We start from the raw sequence: 17241 nt of genomic DNA, 5'->3' as shown, positions 1-17241 counted from the left end.
TTCAGTCCTAATGTAATGTGTCAACGTTGTACCTTTCTGTAAACTATCATGCCAATAAAGCTCAGTGCTCAGTGAGCTGTAGGATTTATTCCTAGTGTTCCTCAAATACCTGTCTTTCCCAAATTCAAACTTCCCAGGACCATTTCTCAAGAAGCTCCCATTGATCCACGTTGGAATAGTTCCCTTGATGGTGGTCGGGATTGGATCGGGGGTTTCTTCCACAGAATGCACCAGGGGCGCCAATCTCTCCAGCCCATTGGCCTGTGGACATCGCTGCCTGCTGGACACTGAGAGAGGAGAGGAGAGGAGAGGAGAGGAGAGGAGAGGAGAGGAGAGGAGAGGAGAGGAGTGTCACTGAAAGCTGAATTTTGATTAAAGAATACTGTAAAATCTATGACGATAAAGCAGAGAGAAAGTCATGACAGCAAGTGATTTTTAAGCAGCAGCACATCTCTTGGCCCACAACCACACCTATCCCACCATTTCTCTTTCTCTGACACACACACACACACACACACACACACACACACACACACACACACACACACACACACACACACACACACACACACAGGTATGATACTAGGTGTCTGAGCCATTTATAGCCCTGGAACTAGGTACGAGCATGAATTAGGAGGTTGCGTAAGATTCTACAGAAACCACATGTTAATACAGAATACTTCATCATTGTTGTGACTAATTAAATAATAAGATTATAACCACCAGTACAGGCTGCCCAGGTCTTTAGCAGCTTTATCTTTGTAAATCAATGTTGTTGTCTTCTGGCTGCTCCCATGAGGAGTTGCCACAGCTGAGCCGTTTGATTTGCCATTGGTTCCTGATGCAACCTGAATTTGGGAAAGCCAGGGATCTGCAGCCAGCCTGCTCTATCATCTCAGCCATGGCCCATCTTTTATAAATCAGTTGAATCAGCCAAATTTTTTGATCGCTGTGTTGTAAACAAACAGTAAATCACACTTTCACACCTTCTATGTATCCCTCTATGGTCCTTCACACCTCTGTGCCTGTGTTTTAAGGTTTCAACGCTCAAATTAAACAATCGAACACTACAAGTGATTTAAAGATGGTTTTGTGAGATAAAGAGCATCTGTTCTGTTGGAGGAGACATTATGTAATGTATCAGGTCCTGCTCGTGCGAACTCATGGCTCTCGGGGGGTTGTGCACTGCGAATGACACCTGCAATGTCTGCTGTCTTATCTGTTATCCAATAACCAGTTCCCTTTCATTACCTCACATTGCACGCATAATGGAGATTGTAAAATATATATGAGAGTTGCGTGATTAGCAAAAGCAAATCATTGCAGTTCAAGACGGAGCCCCATGCTGAGTTTCGGCTACAATATCAGAGTTTTTCTGACTATGTGAATTGCTATTGGAACCAATCAGCAGTGCCAGAATTTTGTTCATTCCCATGACACCAGTACAACAGACAATAAAAATGGGAATGTGCAATAGGGAGATAACCGCTGTAGGCTTTAACAGTCTCTTACAATGTTGACTTTGTGAGTTTTGATTGTGATTACTGCAGCATTGCAAATGATGCCTGACTGTGTGCTGTCATTTTTAGGGGGGCATTTCATGTAGTTTCCTTCTGCCGCATTCAAAATCGAGTCTCTTGAAAACAAAACAGCGACACTGACGAGCCCAGAACTGTTGTGGATAATAGCTTCAGGTATTGCTTTTTTTATCTTTCATTTTTGGATAATAACAATTGCAACAGTAGTTTATTTTTAACAGCTATTGCTTTAACGACTTGTTTTCCTCATGGCACTAACAGTATGTCAGTGTACAAGTAAATTACTTTTTTTTTTTTAAAATTAGCTGTTATATTCCTGCACATCTTTTTAATTTCTGTTCTTTTCATTTTTACTCTGTAGGGACCTGTCAGACAGTTTTCTTCTTTTAGTTAAGAGCTGAGAATGACTACAAGCTGTTAATGAGACATTGTGAATATTCTTTCACTAGCTCTGATTCAACAGGAGACCTTGGAGCAGGAACAATAGAAAATGTCAACATGTCTTATTGTAACTGCAGCTCAGATTTTGAAATGCAACAAAATACCATTATGACTAAACAAAAGCTAGAGAGACCACACTATCTAAATGCACATCTGTGTGTACAAGTGTGTGAACTCTTAAGAGGGGATTTAGATGCTATTGAATAGTTCTTTTTTTTTTAAAAAAAAAGCTTCACCAAGATGCATCAATGCTACATTACACTTTGATGTTTTAGTTATAAGTGAAATGTTGATTTAGGTAGACATAAAGACAAAATCAATAATAATAATTAAAAAAAAAAAAAAAAAAAAAAACCATCTGAAAGTGGTGTCTACTCACTGCTGTGTGTCTGGGGCTCTGTGGTCTTGGACGTTCTGCAGGTTTGATAAGACGTATGCAGAGGATTTATACAAGCCCTGAGGAAAACCTTTGAACACTTGGACCCTTGCCAAATTGAGTGATCTCAGGCACCAGACAGGTACAGTGTTGACTGTATCATTAAACCAATTAAAAAAAAGTCACAAGAAAGACAGTGGCCATTGCTTCATGATGCAGGTCACTGTTTGCATTGAGTGGCATAGTGAACATTTCTTGATGTTAGGAAACAGAAAAATACACTTGGTACATTTTTCCTGTAGAAGAAATACACAGAAACCCCTGTTCCAAATCAATGCCATATAGTACAGGCACAAAGTATTATATCATGTTTGTATTGTGTTATCAGTGGTTGTAGTTGTGCTAGTCTTTGTTGCTGTTGTTATATGTGTACAATAACGCTTCTTCAAATGACCTTTAGATTATATTTAGCCTAGAATTTAGTCCATATAGTTTGCATTTGCTGATTTTATCTAATCTCACCACACATTGTCAATGTTCTGCAGTGTGTGTGTTACACTGCAATCATTCTTCCTACACATTTGTGCTGAATCAAATTACATAAACTGTCTGTAATTACTGTAAATGTTAAAACAAACTGTTGCGATATCTTAGGCCCTGTGGAGCCTGAAAATTCATCATTTAGGTTGAGTGATCAAAAGATAGTTTGCAATAGACTTAACTGCTGTTAAAAAAAATAAATAAATAAACAAAGGTAATGAAGACTTTTTTTTTTCAAAGACCACTTAAGACTTAATTGGCTGTGCAATATTCTGTCAATGTGTCCAATTCTGATAAGCATTGCTTTCAAGTTCTATGTCACTGTATGCTGCCCAAGTCCCTCAGTAACTCTGCATATGAGAAAAACAGGCCCCGTAAGTCTGAAATGGCTGAGGTGGTTCCTAAACCAAATTACTATGAATAACTCTGCAGAGATTTGTGAATAAGTATGAGACAGGTCTCAGTGCAGAAGAACAATACTCAATGGAAGAACACCCATATGCAGAAAAAGACAGAATAATAAAAACTAAAGTAACAACAGTTTTTTATATAAAAAAGTAATAAAAATGACAATTGTGAACAAGACAGTATAAAGGGTAGATGAAAAATGAGATGTCAGTCTCCAATATCTATGAAGAGTTTTATAATGTTAAGTCTGGTTGAGGTATTAGAGTAAGGTTGAGGCAAAACATAGAAATAAACACTAAGATATATATTTTTTGTTGTTGTTGTTTTTTGTGGTTGACAAATTGAATTCATGTTCATTTATTTGTCATAGAAACACAGAGAGGATGTTTTCCAGTGAAAACAGGAACTCTGAGTGAGTGTAAATTACAGGCACATGAGCATACCAGGCACAAAGTCCAAATCAGACAAATAACATGTTCAAACAATAAACAGTCTTTTAGGCACTACGTTGTGAGACAGGCTGCACCTAGTCCCACTACTCCCCTGTCACTCTTTCCCACTCAACATGAAAGAATGGAAGAATGGAAACCTGGCAAGTACATACAAGACCTGTAGGAAGACCAGTTGGGTCATGATGTGCTTATGAGATTTAATTAAATCAGTAGTTCCCAACCTGGGAGTTTCGAAGGGATGACAAACCCAAAATGATGAGAAGCGGCGAATTAAAACCGCAATAAACAAAGGCATCCAAATGAAATAAACATATGCACTGACAATCGAAATGCGAAGGCAGGGAAAGCCTTCTGTTAACATCAGTAGGAAGGATAATGATGAAAGCAAATCAGCAGCAGACAGCCGATGTTTGGATTTACTTCAGCCCTGCGGCTCAAAACACACTGCCTGTGGCAAATAAGGCAGCCACTGAAAAATACAGCTGTATATTTTTTAAAGGCAAAAATGCTTAACAATATGGACGTTAGTGGGCTCAAAATGGGCTAAACATTAGTCTGTTGCAACAAATCAAATGATCCAGCCCACTGTGCTAACACATACCAGTGGTGGTAATGCTGGGTACAAAGAGGTATGCAAGGGAAATGGGTTAAAAACCAAACAGCTGACCACAGCCAACAGCACCGACTTGTCACAACAATATTTATGCATTATTGTAAAATCGCTCGCCTTTGCTCCACATGAGGAGTGGCAGTGGCCAGTACAGCGTTTACTGCACCAAAGTGATAGAGACCAGCCATAAAGCTCACATGGAGTGTCATTCAGAGTTCAGCGGCTGCTCTGATAGGGAAAACAGGCTGGAGTGTACCTGTTACAAACCCCTGGGGGGGTTCAGTCATTGCTCAGCAATGAAGCTAGTGAGCCTCATCTCACAACCTGACAGACTGTATCTGACTGCATATAAATGTATTTCAGTGGTAAGGAGCAGATTGTGGAGCTCAGAGGTTTTGAACTTGATATGGATGGTCAGGTCAGGTTGATATGTTTTGCAACAAAAAACTGCATTAACTGAGATTATTTACTTCGTCTATTTTCATCTCTTTTTTTGTTTAATGTAGTTATATCAGTTCCGTGTGTACCTCAGTTCATTATCTTGTGTCATCTGGCCGATATGAAATTAATGAATACAAGAGAAAATCAGAAAATGGAAAAGAGAAGCATCTATTCTGGACACTGGACTGTAATATGCTTAACAATGTTTTACAGATTTGAAGAGTAATTTTGATTAGCTTTCAATTAATTGCATATCAAAACTGTAGAGAAGCTCACACACCCACGGCAACAATACATGCACAAACACAAGTACATTCGGACAAACACATTCAATCTCACACAACTCGAGTGTGTCTAGCCCGTTATGTTCCTGCAGTTGCCTTTCAAGTATTTTTTCATCCTATCAAGTATTTTATCCAGTTTGTAAACTGCAGCTGGGCAGCTTTAACAAACTGATCCAGCTCTTATAAGTTGCAACGTATTCTCTGCAGTGAGTGAAGGGCTCTTACTATCATTTTCAATGTCAAAGTTTTGGCTGACCTCCTTTTCAGATTCTGCAGCTCGGTTAGATTGAGAATTGATTTCCTAAATGACTCACTCGACAAGGTTTGGATATAGTTTCTTGCAGCAAACGGACGCAAAATATTGCCCTGAATTTTTATTTTTTGTAAAAGAATGTAACTCTGTTTGGTGTCTAAACAGATAAATTGTCCCATCTAGTGGTGAGCTGGGAAATTAAATGATTCATGAACAAAAAGTTCAATCTGTGATCTGACGTAGTTTGATGAAAATGTTCCTTTTATTGTTTGAAATACTTTGCATTACAGCACAGTGTTTGTTTAAAGAGCTCACAGATCAGAGATAAAGCTCTTACAACAGCTGAAAAAAATTCTGGCCCAATGACCTGATTGTGTTTAAAGTGATGTCAGGTTCTCTCATCAGAAACATCTTTACGATCATTATATATACTATGCCTTTGACTATTAATACACTGGCTATTACTCAACACCTTTTCTACTGACTCTACATGTTTGCGCCACCGTAACACCTAACCTTTATTGCATCATTGAATATTACCCAAGCAGCCTTTGACAGATTTACAATGTCTGCATGCTGAGTCACCTCAGGCCTGCACACGATGACATTTTCATACCTCAGGAGTTGTGTCTGTGTCCTCCAAGTCTCATAACTTAAGTTTTACTCAATCAAGTCATTATAATGACCTCATGATACACTTGGTCAGTGTTTGGGGCTGTGCATTTGACTTCACAAACACACAGCACAGACACATTTGTTTGAATATGAAATGTGTGACAAGTTTGATCATACATCGAGTCACTCAGTGTGTCTCACTTTCCTGGCACTGCAGAATTCACTGCAGAACCATGTACGTTGTAAGATGCCAAAAGGATTGTGGTGTATCTGTCAATATTTTCTACATCAGTGACACCATCTGTTTCTCATTGTCCTGGTTATTTATCATAGTAATGCCTCTTAGTTTGATTTTTGTTTTACTTTTTGGAGAAAACAAGTCAGTGCCAGTAATCCAGATGTTGGCTTCCCATGCTGTTATGCAAGCATTTAATTCCAGGTTTCAGGGAAGATACTTTGTGATGGAGAGCAGTGAAAGTAAAATGCAGAATATGATGTGGAAGTGGTCTGCAATGTGCCTTCTGCGTGTACATACATACACATATTCTGCATGTATACATCTGAAAGCTATTGAACACACACACACACACATCCGATGCACGGCAGCGGATCACACATACATGTAACTCTATGTGAAGGTCATGGGAAATGTTCCATTAAACACACCTGTGTTATTTCGTCAGCCATCCAATTGTACTGACCCTCACTGCCATTGGTCCATCTTCATCCCCCGGAGGCCGCGACAAACCAATAGGAGTGTGTGTTCCCACTTTCAGAGCGGGCTTCGCCTGTGGTGGAAAGTTTAAAAGAGAGTGTGTGTCCTGCTGTCCCTCAGCAGAAGCATCAATCAACATGATCCCCATTGTGCTGGCCTCAGTGCTCATTGCTAGCGGTAAGAACATCTGGCATTTTCTAATTTTGTGTGTAATTGTGTCTACGTGTTTTCAAAGTTGTGTGAGTGAGTGTGCGTGCTTGCATATTACCACACAGGGAGCCAGCACTCAGTTCTCTCCCGTTCTTGAAACTGAAAAGAAAAATGGTGCAGTTTGTTGCTGATGGGAATAAAAGCACTTCATTGCTCAACTCCTCCTCCTCCTGCTCCTTTCTCATGCCCATCACACTCATGACTGTCTCCTCCTTGTCCAGCCCTTGGGTGCGGGACCCCACCCATTGAGCCCCTGACTTCACGTGTGGTCAATGGAGTGGATGCCAAGCCCCACAGCTGGCCCTGGCAGGTATGCTAATACATACACATCTGTCAATGTTTTTATATTTACTGGCAAACCTTATGGGCCTTGCATCTGGATATTAGCTGCTATACCCAGTGGCTATTGAAAATTCTGTGCTTAAATATTTGTTTTTGAATTAAACCATTAAATTATGCCATCCATGTACACATCCACAACCTGCTTCTTACTGTATCCTTTATGTTGTTCTTTTTTTGTCTCCAGATCTCTCTGCAGTATGAGCGGGGTGGTGTGTGGAGGCACACTTGTGGGGGATCTCTGATTGCTGCCAACTGGGTCATGACTGCTGCTCACTGCATCAAGTATGAGCAGCAGAGGAACATGAACACACAAACACAACACCACAACCACTAGTACACACACCTAGAAGTCTCAAACAGATCTCTTTTTGACTGTACTGTACTTATTCTGCTCCACAGTACTTGCCTTATTCTGGACCCTAAATCCTTCTTAACCCTAGTAGAAATGAGTATTTGGACAGTTTATGAAGTCCAAATGTTTAAAACTCAAGTGTCACTGAAAAAAAAGTACATTCAAGGTCATATAGGCCGCTACCCAGTTCAAATCTGTACCAAATCTTCTGTCTGGTTTAACCTGGGCCTCACAGTCTGCTCTGTCCCACAGCACCAAGCTTTCCTACAGGGTGTTTGTTGGCAAATACAATCTGGTTGAGGAAGAGGTTGGCTCCAAGGCGATCCTGCCCGAGAAGATTATTGTCCATGAGAAATGGAACCCCATCTTCGTGGCCCTCGGGTAAGACAAGCACCACCGTACAGTACAAATAGCAGGCTGAGTCTCCTGCTGTGACATATAGTCCATCATAATCTCATCTGTTCTTTGTCGAGGTGACAAAGTGCACTGAGTCTCAAGTTGTATTTATTCACTTTGGTCCAGCTCATTTCTTTGACACAAGTTGTCTGTCTTCATTCATCTCAAATTCCTTTTTCACTCTCTAATAAGCAGCTGGACTTTTTCCCCAGTGGAAAGTCAGAGATATAAGACTAAGCCGATGTATTAGTATGTAGAGGCATGATAACCAAAGAAAGAATTCAAAAATACAGCTTGCACTCTCACTCTCTCTCTTTCTGTCTTTCTTGCAGTAACGACATTGCCCTGATCAAGCTGTCTGAGTCCGTGACTCCTAGCAGTCAGGTGCAGTTGGGATGTATCCCTGCTGCTGGCTCTGTGCTGCCCAACCTCTACCCCTGCTACATCACCGGCTGGGGCAGGCTGTACAGTAAGTCACTGTTTGTGGAAGGCTTGGCTGTGTTTGTGAGCCTGTTGTATTTTTTTCATCAGGGTTACCCAGGGAACCTCCAAAGTTTAGATGAAAATCACATGCATGAGGTATTAGCTGAAAGTTTTTCGGGGGGGGGATTATTCTTAAATTGAAAATTTGGGGTGGACTGTGAATGCTTGGGGAAAAGCTGTACAGCAGATCTGACAGACGGCTCGTGTATGTGGATGATGTTAATAGACCTTGCCTGTGTGTTTTAGCCGGAGGCCCCATAGCTGATAAGCTGCAGCAGGCTTTGATGCCTGTGGCTGACCATGCCACCTGCTCCCAGCCTGACTGGTGGGGTATTGCTGTCAGGACCACCATGGTGTGTGCCGGTGGGGATGGAATTGTGGCTGGATGCAACGTAAGCTCGTTTTCTGTGTGTGTTTGCGTGTGTGAGCAGAGTGAGAATTCTTTATTTTCGATTCTGCATTTTTAGCTTTTTCTTTTTTCTTCTTTTCTTTTCTTTTGTTTTGCTTTTCTTTTTTTTAAAAGAATTAAAACTTACATTGTAAAGCTTGTACCTGTTTTGGCAATAATGTACTCAGTTACAGTATGCAACCAAAGCAAATGTGAATATAAATGCGGTTAGTGTGATGAATGAATGAAATGAAGACATGCCCCAGGAATCAGAGGGGGAATTTTTCTCATCATATTCAGTTTTATCTAGCTGCAAAGAAACAATATTTTTCGTGTTCCCATTATACTTGGACAAACATTGTGACTGGGATTCTCACAGTTGCACCTTACCAGTCTTCTAGGACGTCCACAAAATGAATAAAACATGAGCCCTCCTCTTCTCTTCCTGTGTCCAGGGTGACTCCGGTGGTCCCCTTAACTGCAAGAACACCGAGGGCGTCTGGGAGGTCCACGGCATTGCCAGCTTCGTCTCTGGCCTTGGCTGCAACTATGAGAAGAAGCCCACCGTCTTCACCCGTGTCTCTGCTTTCAACGGCTGGATCGACAAGGTAAAAAAAAGACAAACAAACAGAATTAAACTTTGTTTTGAATGAAAATCTCCAGTTGCTGTTTCCTTGTTTGATTTTTCAAATAATGACTAAATCTTTTTCTTCTCAGGTCATGATGAGCAACTAAAGAAGACGAAGTGTCAATAAAATAAAAAAAAAAACCCTGAAACTGCATTTGTCTTGTCAGTGATGTGTTTGTTTCAATGCTCACCAGATTCACATCCAGATGAACAGTAAATGAATCATGGGCTTTATTTAGCCACATTACAGACACAGACTCTGGCCTGTCCTGTCCTTGGAGGTTTGCTAGAAAAAGAAACGATGTCAACAAATGTCCAGCAGGTGTCCTCATACACTCATGATAGGGAATTGGTTCTGACAGCTTTCCAAAACAGGATACTGTGCAGAAGGACCAATGTTTCTGCTTTGAAACCAACAAATACATGTGATTCACTGCAAATAGCCCACATACACAAACCAGGTGATTCAGACAAAACTGTCCATTTATATGTCAAATTGTCAAATAAGTTGAAAACTGGAGGATTAGAGTGAATGATGTGTGTGTGTCCTTATGAAACAGCTCCTTCACATAAAATATGAATCTAATATCCCTGTTTGAAGACCAGCCCGGTTTAACTCCGTGTCCTCTCAACAGGCGGCCTTTATGAAAACCATAATACTCAGCTGGGAAGTCTATTTTCCTCATGATAACAGCACTCAGAAGAAGGCTAGAATGGCAAAGTTGAGATTAACACTTCTGTCAGTTTTTTTTTCCACCCTGTGATGAGATGGGAATGAGAGAGTAGAGGGGGGAAAAAAATTAAGAAAGAAATTAAATTGGCTCTGACCTTCTTCTTTTCTATCTCACTCTTTCTCCGCTGTGTCTCATTTGCAAGGCTCACACGCAGACACACACACTGATACGTTTTGACAGGGTAATGAAGGTGTGCGAGGGTCTTTATTGACATGAGAGGCAGTGATCACACATGACACGTCCTGCAAGAGCAAGCAATAACGATTGTGTGTGTGTGTGTGTGTGTGTGTGTGTGTGTATTAAGAGCAGGCAGGAGGAGAGGCAGAGACACAGGGAGTTTCACTGTGTCTCGACGGTTCTCTCAGGCTGTATCTGAGTGCATTTCTGATGTGATGAATCGCATTTCTGAAGCAGCTTTCTCAGGAGTATCAGCCTGTGATCAGTGATAACTATCCCATCTAAGCTCTCGTGTAGTGCTGCCCCCGGACTAATTCAGTCTGACTGTGACAAACAGTGAAGGGATCCATGAGTGTCGACTGTCTACTTTGAACTGCATCCATGAAATAAATCTACACATAAAGTAATAATGAATGAAAATTTAATAATTTAATACTGAGTGCAGTAATTCATCAAAATTGTATCAAATAACAAGATTAAAAAATATAATCAAACCTATTGATCTAACTTGCAATGTCGTGACATTATTCAAACTGTTAGAGAAGAATAAAACATGATGTATTGTAATCATTATATGGACCACATGTAATAACTTATAAGATGAATGCAACATTACATTATAATCACAGTTATTGATTTAAAAAACAAAACATTTATATTAACTGGTGGCAACCTGATGTTTGAAGTTTAATTGCAGTTTTAGCTCATTTATGCCGCATTTAATTACATTTATGGAGTTACTACGTTGTCTGGCAGTTATTAGTCAGCCACTACAGTCAGAGTAAATTTAAATAATTCAGCCCTTGAATTATTGCTAACATGCAAACCAGTGTATGCAGCACTTTGATTAAACTGGTGCTCTGTGGATCTGATCCCCTGCAAAACTTTTGTCTCAAGCCACTGATGAGGGTGAGAGTGAGGCCTCAAAAGAAAGCTTTGTCTGTGACTGAACTCTGTGGGTCAGGGCACCCCACTCCACACATCACACTCACACACAAAGAGAGAGAGAGAGACAGGGTGAGCTGAGCAAACTCCCCCAGGGACACCCTGCTGCTGCAGTGAATACCAATGAGGAAAAAGAGGAGGCAACAAGTTTGAAGTTTGTGCAGCTGCTATTCAGCTTTGCACAACTTGCTTTAAGTGCAATAGCAGGGAAGAAGGTGCTTGTAATTCACTGCACTTTCAAGACCAAAATACTCTTAATGTTGTATATTTTGGAAGTCTTTCTGCATTTAATTTGAAAATGATTCACTTTGTTGTATTAAACTCTGAAACTCTGAAAAAGATTTACCGGTTATTTTACATGTATTTTCACATTTTTGCATATTTTCGAACATAACTCATACATACTGTATATTAGCCTTTATATAACAGGGTTTTAGTCAGTTTGGTACGAGGGTGGACAAGGGAAAAGAAGCTGTTTGAAGTTGAAGTTGGCTTAACTGAATCCTAAATATTCCTTCAGGATCAAGTAAAATGCACGGTGTTTGCATGGTGTAACACCTCTTTTATGGTGCAACATCTCTTTTATGGTGCTCTGTACTAACTGTTTATGCAGAGACCTTTTGCACTGGTCTGTGGATCTGGCATCCTAACAGAGGCGAGGAAAAGCCCTAGATGGGATGATCCAAGAGCGTCCTATTATAAGTGGCTCAGCAGCAACACACTGGGAGAGGGAGAGGAAGGGATGGGTGGCAGGTGGGTGGGGGGAGGATCGGGGGATGACGAGCAGCCACACTGACAGCAGCATCTCCGCTCTGTCGCCCTGTGCCTGTCAGCAGTCACTGGGAACCGGCCGGGACTCCGCCAGCGTGACTTCATTAATAGTCCGGAGCTGACCGCCCGCCAGCGTTTGCTGCTGCTGCCGCTGCTGCTGCTGCTCAGACATATCGCCAAACGGTCGGTTAGAGTTTGGTGACCTACTTCGAGGCAAAAGTTCCCGCTTCACAAACGGTTTGGTGAAGTTACTTAAGACCGGTGTTCATTTTGAAAGATTTATCTCAACCCATTTTTTTGCAGCTGAGGCGCGAGGACACAAAACTCCAAAGGCATGGACACAAGACACCAGTGGGAGGAGTGAGGTAGGCTGTTGTAAGAGTTTAGGATAGCCTATTATTCAATGTTTGATTATGCCCAGGTTGAGAGAAAACAAACTGCAACAGTCAAGTGTAATAAAAGAAAGTGTCAGCAGTCAACACTGTTGATTCTCCAACTCACGGTGAAGTTGTGGCAACGCATGCAGCTGGTGTTTTCAAATGAGCTGAAGAGGAAGGGAGGCAGTTCTGTCACATGAGATGGAGGCCACCGATTCTGATAGTCTACCACAAGTTGATGCATTATGCACAAGTATTTGCCTGTTTTCCATGTGGTCACTGAAGGCCCAGCTCTGTGCCCGTATGCCTGCCCCTCTAAAAGAAAGCATTTTCTGGTGCATGTAATATTTGCATACATTTACATTAGATTGTTTGCATGTGTGCACAAAGGCCCTTTATATGGGTCAATGACACCATTCATGAATGTTCATATGCCAGCTCAAGCACATTCTCATGCTGCATTTTGCTGTTGCACGGCCTAAAGCTTAACTATTTCTTGCTACGACCACGGAGCACAGAGTCATTGCGTAACAGATGAACTTATCTTTGTATTGACTGTGAGCTCAGGGAGTGCATGCATGTGTGTAATGGTCAGTCATGTGCTGTTCTGATCTTTGGAACGCTCAATCTAGCCAAACAATCGTTGAGTCGTTTAAACCCCTGATTCAGTTAACTGAACATCTTTTACTTGTCAATAACAGTGTTGCATTATTACCTTTTACAAAATTTAAATGCACAAAAGGAAAGGATTTTCTTTACTTGTAATGCTGGAACCCACAAACATGTTGGTGCCCTGAATGTGCAAATGTAACATAATGACTTCTGATTACATTTGGTTTTCTCTAGTGTGGTTACTAATTGAAACATAGTTATCAGAGTGTTCAGAGGAAATATATTTATAGTGCAAATGAGAACAAATTATTCTTGTAGTCAAAGAGGCATGAACCACAATCATGTACGTTGGGAAGTATAAGTTATGAAAATGTGATGATAATAATTGTTGATAATGAATAGACAGTGTGACAGTGGTGTGTTGTCTTGTTATATGCACCACTGATTGTCTGAAATGTATATAAGCATGGAAGCAGTCCTCTGTTCCAATACATTGCTCATACACTCATTTGATTCCTCTCTCTAGCACACGCACTTGCACACACGTGTGCACACACACACACACACACACACACACACACACACACACAGAATCTTCCCCATCACATCTCTCTGTCATCTAATAGCTTACACATTCCTCGCTTTCGCTCTAATTGAAATTGTAAACTGGATACGCTACATTTAATGTCACTTGAATTCTGCGAAAAAGTTCCTCAGGATGGTTTGGAAATGTTCTGCAAGACTGTGAGGGCAGTTGTATTGAGAGCAATCCCAGTTAGTGATCGTGAGGGTTATTTTCCCCACAGTGATGCCACCAGCATCCTGAGAGGGACCCATCTGGTACAAACAGAGACCGACTGCACAAGTTGGAGAGCAGATCAAATGCATCAGTGCCACCTACTCTGACTCTGAGCTATCCATCTTTATTTGGCTTGGTCATAAAACGCCTATGAAGGGAAGGATAACTTTGAAAAGAGCAGGGTTGGTCTGTTGTAGTGTATACCTCAGTTGGAGAGAGGAGGAAATATGTGGCCTCATTAGTAATGCATTAGAGGGAGGGGAGAGAGGTATAGAAGTGAGGAGATGAGCTGGAGTTTCTATCTGTTAAATTCTGAGAGGGAAAATATTCACACTCTATCTAATGCTTGAACGGATTTCTCTCTCTCTCTCTCTCTCTCTCTCTCTCTCTCTCTCTCTCTCTCTCTCATTCTGTCTCACTGTCTCACCGGTACACCTCCGTGACCCATTTAATATCAGCCACAAAAATGGCAACTATATTCCAACATGTTCCTCCTGAAAACACATTACTGCTGAAACTCATTCAAAATAAATCAGTGAGAAAAAGTGCTTACTGGCACCTTCTTTATCAGTTTAATAACTTCATCGCTCTCTGCCAGTATAAAGGAAGCAAGAATAATAATAAAAAAAAGATGCTTCGACATGCAACTGAAACCAAAAGGCACTTTCTTGTCCTGTAATAGTCTCATATCATCCACAGATTATTAACAAAGTCCTTAAAATGAAATTTTCTCTGCATCTGTCTGACACTTTCCTTGTACATCACTTGTGCTGAAATATCATAATAATGCTCCACTGTGTAGCTTTATTAGAGGCCCTTGTAAGGCTTTGTATTTGACACTTAAGCAAGTCTTGAGAATACAACCTACTCATGCAGGTGCTGGACATACAGTACGCAGGTTCCTCCACATATATAGCACCTGCAGGGATAAAGCCACCTTGGCCTAGTGACTACCTTGTCAGAGGGAAAGTAATCTTTACTGAGCTGACCTCACCAGTGGACTCAGCAGGCCCACGTGACAGGCAGGTTAACTGTAGCCAAGTATGCCAAAGTGTGCGTATGTACGGGGCATGTGAGCATGTGTCTGGATTTTCTGCGATCAAGTGAGACATTTTCTTTTCTTTCAGGGGTAAATGGTGGGAATTGAAGTGACCAAGGTGGCACCGGCTGCAGACCTCAGACCGTCCTCTGAAGTTTGATGTGACCATAGCGAGTCCGGAGGCAGCTGTCCAGTCAACCATGGAGCATGAACTGAGGATGGGACTGTCTGTGTGGTCCATAGTGGCCATCGTTTGTAACTCTGTGGTGGGCGTCCTCATCTTCATCCTCTTTGTTGTCCTCTACAAGGCTTGCAAGGTGCCTTCACACCAAGAGAAAGTGCCAGTTTTCACAGCAGAGCCAGAGCAGAGGAGGGAACAGAGGTACCTACTAGCTGCACCCTAATCATGACTTGACACGGACTTGAGGTGGAAACAAAATTTAACTTTGTGGATCTGCAAGAGGCCAAATATTGAGCTGCAGGATGTTAGAAGACCAGCTGGACTCTCCTCCTCTTCAACCGCTCTTGTCATTATTTTTGCTCAGCTTCTCCTTTTGTCTTACTGTTCACATCTCTCCAGTCTCCACTACCAGCCCCATCTCCTCTATGCAAGTCAGTGGAGCTCAGAGTGAGCTATCTGCGTTAAGAGTTGTGGCAAGACCAACAACAACAACAAGCGGGTCCAATCCTCTTATCTCTGCTGTGCGTCGCTGGGACTGTCCATCTGTCAGTCTCTTTGCTTTGCTCTACACAGGCAGATCATGATCGCCTCCTCTACTCCTTTCTTTTTCATCCCTTCATATGAAACAACTGAAAGGACGTGGAGGAGAAAGAGCAAAGACAGAGTCAGTTGGATAAGAAGAGTTTGGGGTGACAGGGTTGGCTGAGAGTCACAATAACACATTAAGGAAGAAAAAAAATGTACCACTGTGAGCTCACAAGCTGCAGACAACAGGTAGAACCCAAAAGCCTGAGAGAGTCAGGAAGGAGAGGGATGCTGCTGGAGGAAGTGTGTTGAGTAAAGACAGACAGAGATAAAGGGCATGTATTTGGTGGGAATGATAAAGTGCAGGGGAAGACTCGCTTTGATGTGTTGTTTACAGAAAAGGGAGCTCACGGCTCCTGCTTGACAGTCTCCCCATTTGACACACACGTCTCTGGTTCTACCGATCCGACTCCCACGGGATTAAAAGTAACAGCGTCAATGTTACTCGTGTCCCGGTGTGCCTCTCTTTCATTTTGTGAGCTCCTCTAAAGGTTGAATAAGATATTTATAGACAGCTTTCACCAGAAAGGACAGACTGACAGAACACTCACTGTTTCACAGCAACAAGTGAGTATTGTATTTGTTGTAGTCAATGTACTTCAGCTACTACCTATCAGATACCAAGATTGTTTTAAGGGTGGGAGAGAGATGAGACACACCAGACTGACAAAATGTTGAGCCAATCAGAACTTCAGCTCCACATCAGTGGAATAAATGGAAAAGAGCTGCATTTATGTTTTTGTCTCATATACAGTTTGAATTTAGTGAAAGGGCTTTGGAAATGTTTCTTATTTTTGTGTTGGAGAAACATCAGTTGAAATCTAATATCAGGTATTAGTTAACTTTATTTTCCTTGCAGCACTTTGTGTTGTGTTTCATTTATGTGATGTTTCTTGGAAAATTACTATGATGGATACAAAACTACCGCAGAAGTGCGGAGTTATCTGTTAAAATAAAATGAATTGATGACAAGTTTGATATTTCATCAATAATTCCAGACACTGTTTCTGTGTGAAGATTTGCTGCTTTTATTTCTTTCATTTCATTATAAATTGAATAACTTATTTTTTTCAAACAAAACAACAACTTTGAAAGCATCACTTGGGACTTTTGCAACTTGCAGTGGTGATTTGATATTTTTTTTATTTTTATGGATTAAATGATCAATCAATAAAAAAAAGTGTCAGAAGAACTCACCTGAATGGCACTGAGGTAATTGCTGTGCTCTGTGCTTTCTGATGACAGTTTATCTTTCACTGATAAATAAATGAAATGATTCACTCTTGTTTATAACTAATGTGATCCACAATCATTGTTGCCATGTTTCTTTGCTGAGTATTAGCATTGTCAGCCCTCCAAATTCTTTAAACATTAGAAATTGAATTAAAATAGCAGTTGACTTCAGCTTCCTGCACAGAGGTAATCAATGTGGAACATATTGACCTAAACACTGACCCACATCCTGTTGTTAGTCAACATCAACCATATAATCCTTATCTGATAACCATGATCCACCATTGGGAGGAGGGAGGGATCTTCAGAGGGTTAA

The 17241-nt window shown here is 41.2% G+C and overlaps 1 protein-coding gene and 1 long non-coding RNA gene across 2 annotated transcripts; both read left to right on the top strand.

Moving 5' to 3' along the window:
• The first annotated feature begins 1624 nt into the window (after nt 1–1624).
• On the top strand, nt 1625–9626 carry ela3l (elastase 3 like). The gene is made up of 9 exons (XM_056375914.1): nt 1625–1694; nt 6642–6850; nt 7105–7193; nt 7410–7507; nt 7830–7958; nt 8306–8442; nt 8703–8848; nt 9300–9452; nt 9562–9626. The coding sequence occupies exons 2-9, from the start codon at nt 6811–6813 to the stop codon at nt 9577–9579; spliced, it is 810 nt and encodes a 269-aa protein (XP_056231889.1). The 5' UTR covers nt 1625–1694; nt 6642–6810; the 3' UTR covers nt 9580–9626.
• A 2459-nt stretch (nt 9627–12085) lies between these two features.
• Nucleotides 12086–16985, top strand: LOC130169313 (uncharacterized). The gene is made up of 2 exons (XR_008827814.1): nt 12086–12464; nt 15015–16985. It is a non-coding gene; the product is annotated as an uncharacterized LOC130169313 (long non-coding RNA).
• The last annotated feature ends 256 nt before the right edge of the window (nt 16986–17241 follow it).

The sequence above is a fragment of the Seriola aureovittata genome, chromosome 5 (assembly GCF_021018895.1).
Source record: "Seriola aureovittata isolate HTS-2021-v1 ecotype China chromosome 5, ASM2101889v1, whole genome shotgun sequence".
Taxonomy (NCBI): Eukaryota; Metazoa; Chordata; class Actinopteri; order Carangiformes; family Carangidae; genus Seriola; species Seriola aureovittata.
This window is presented reverse-complemented; position numbering and strand designations above follow the sequence as displayed.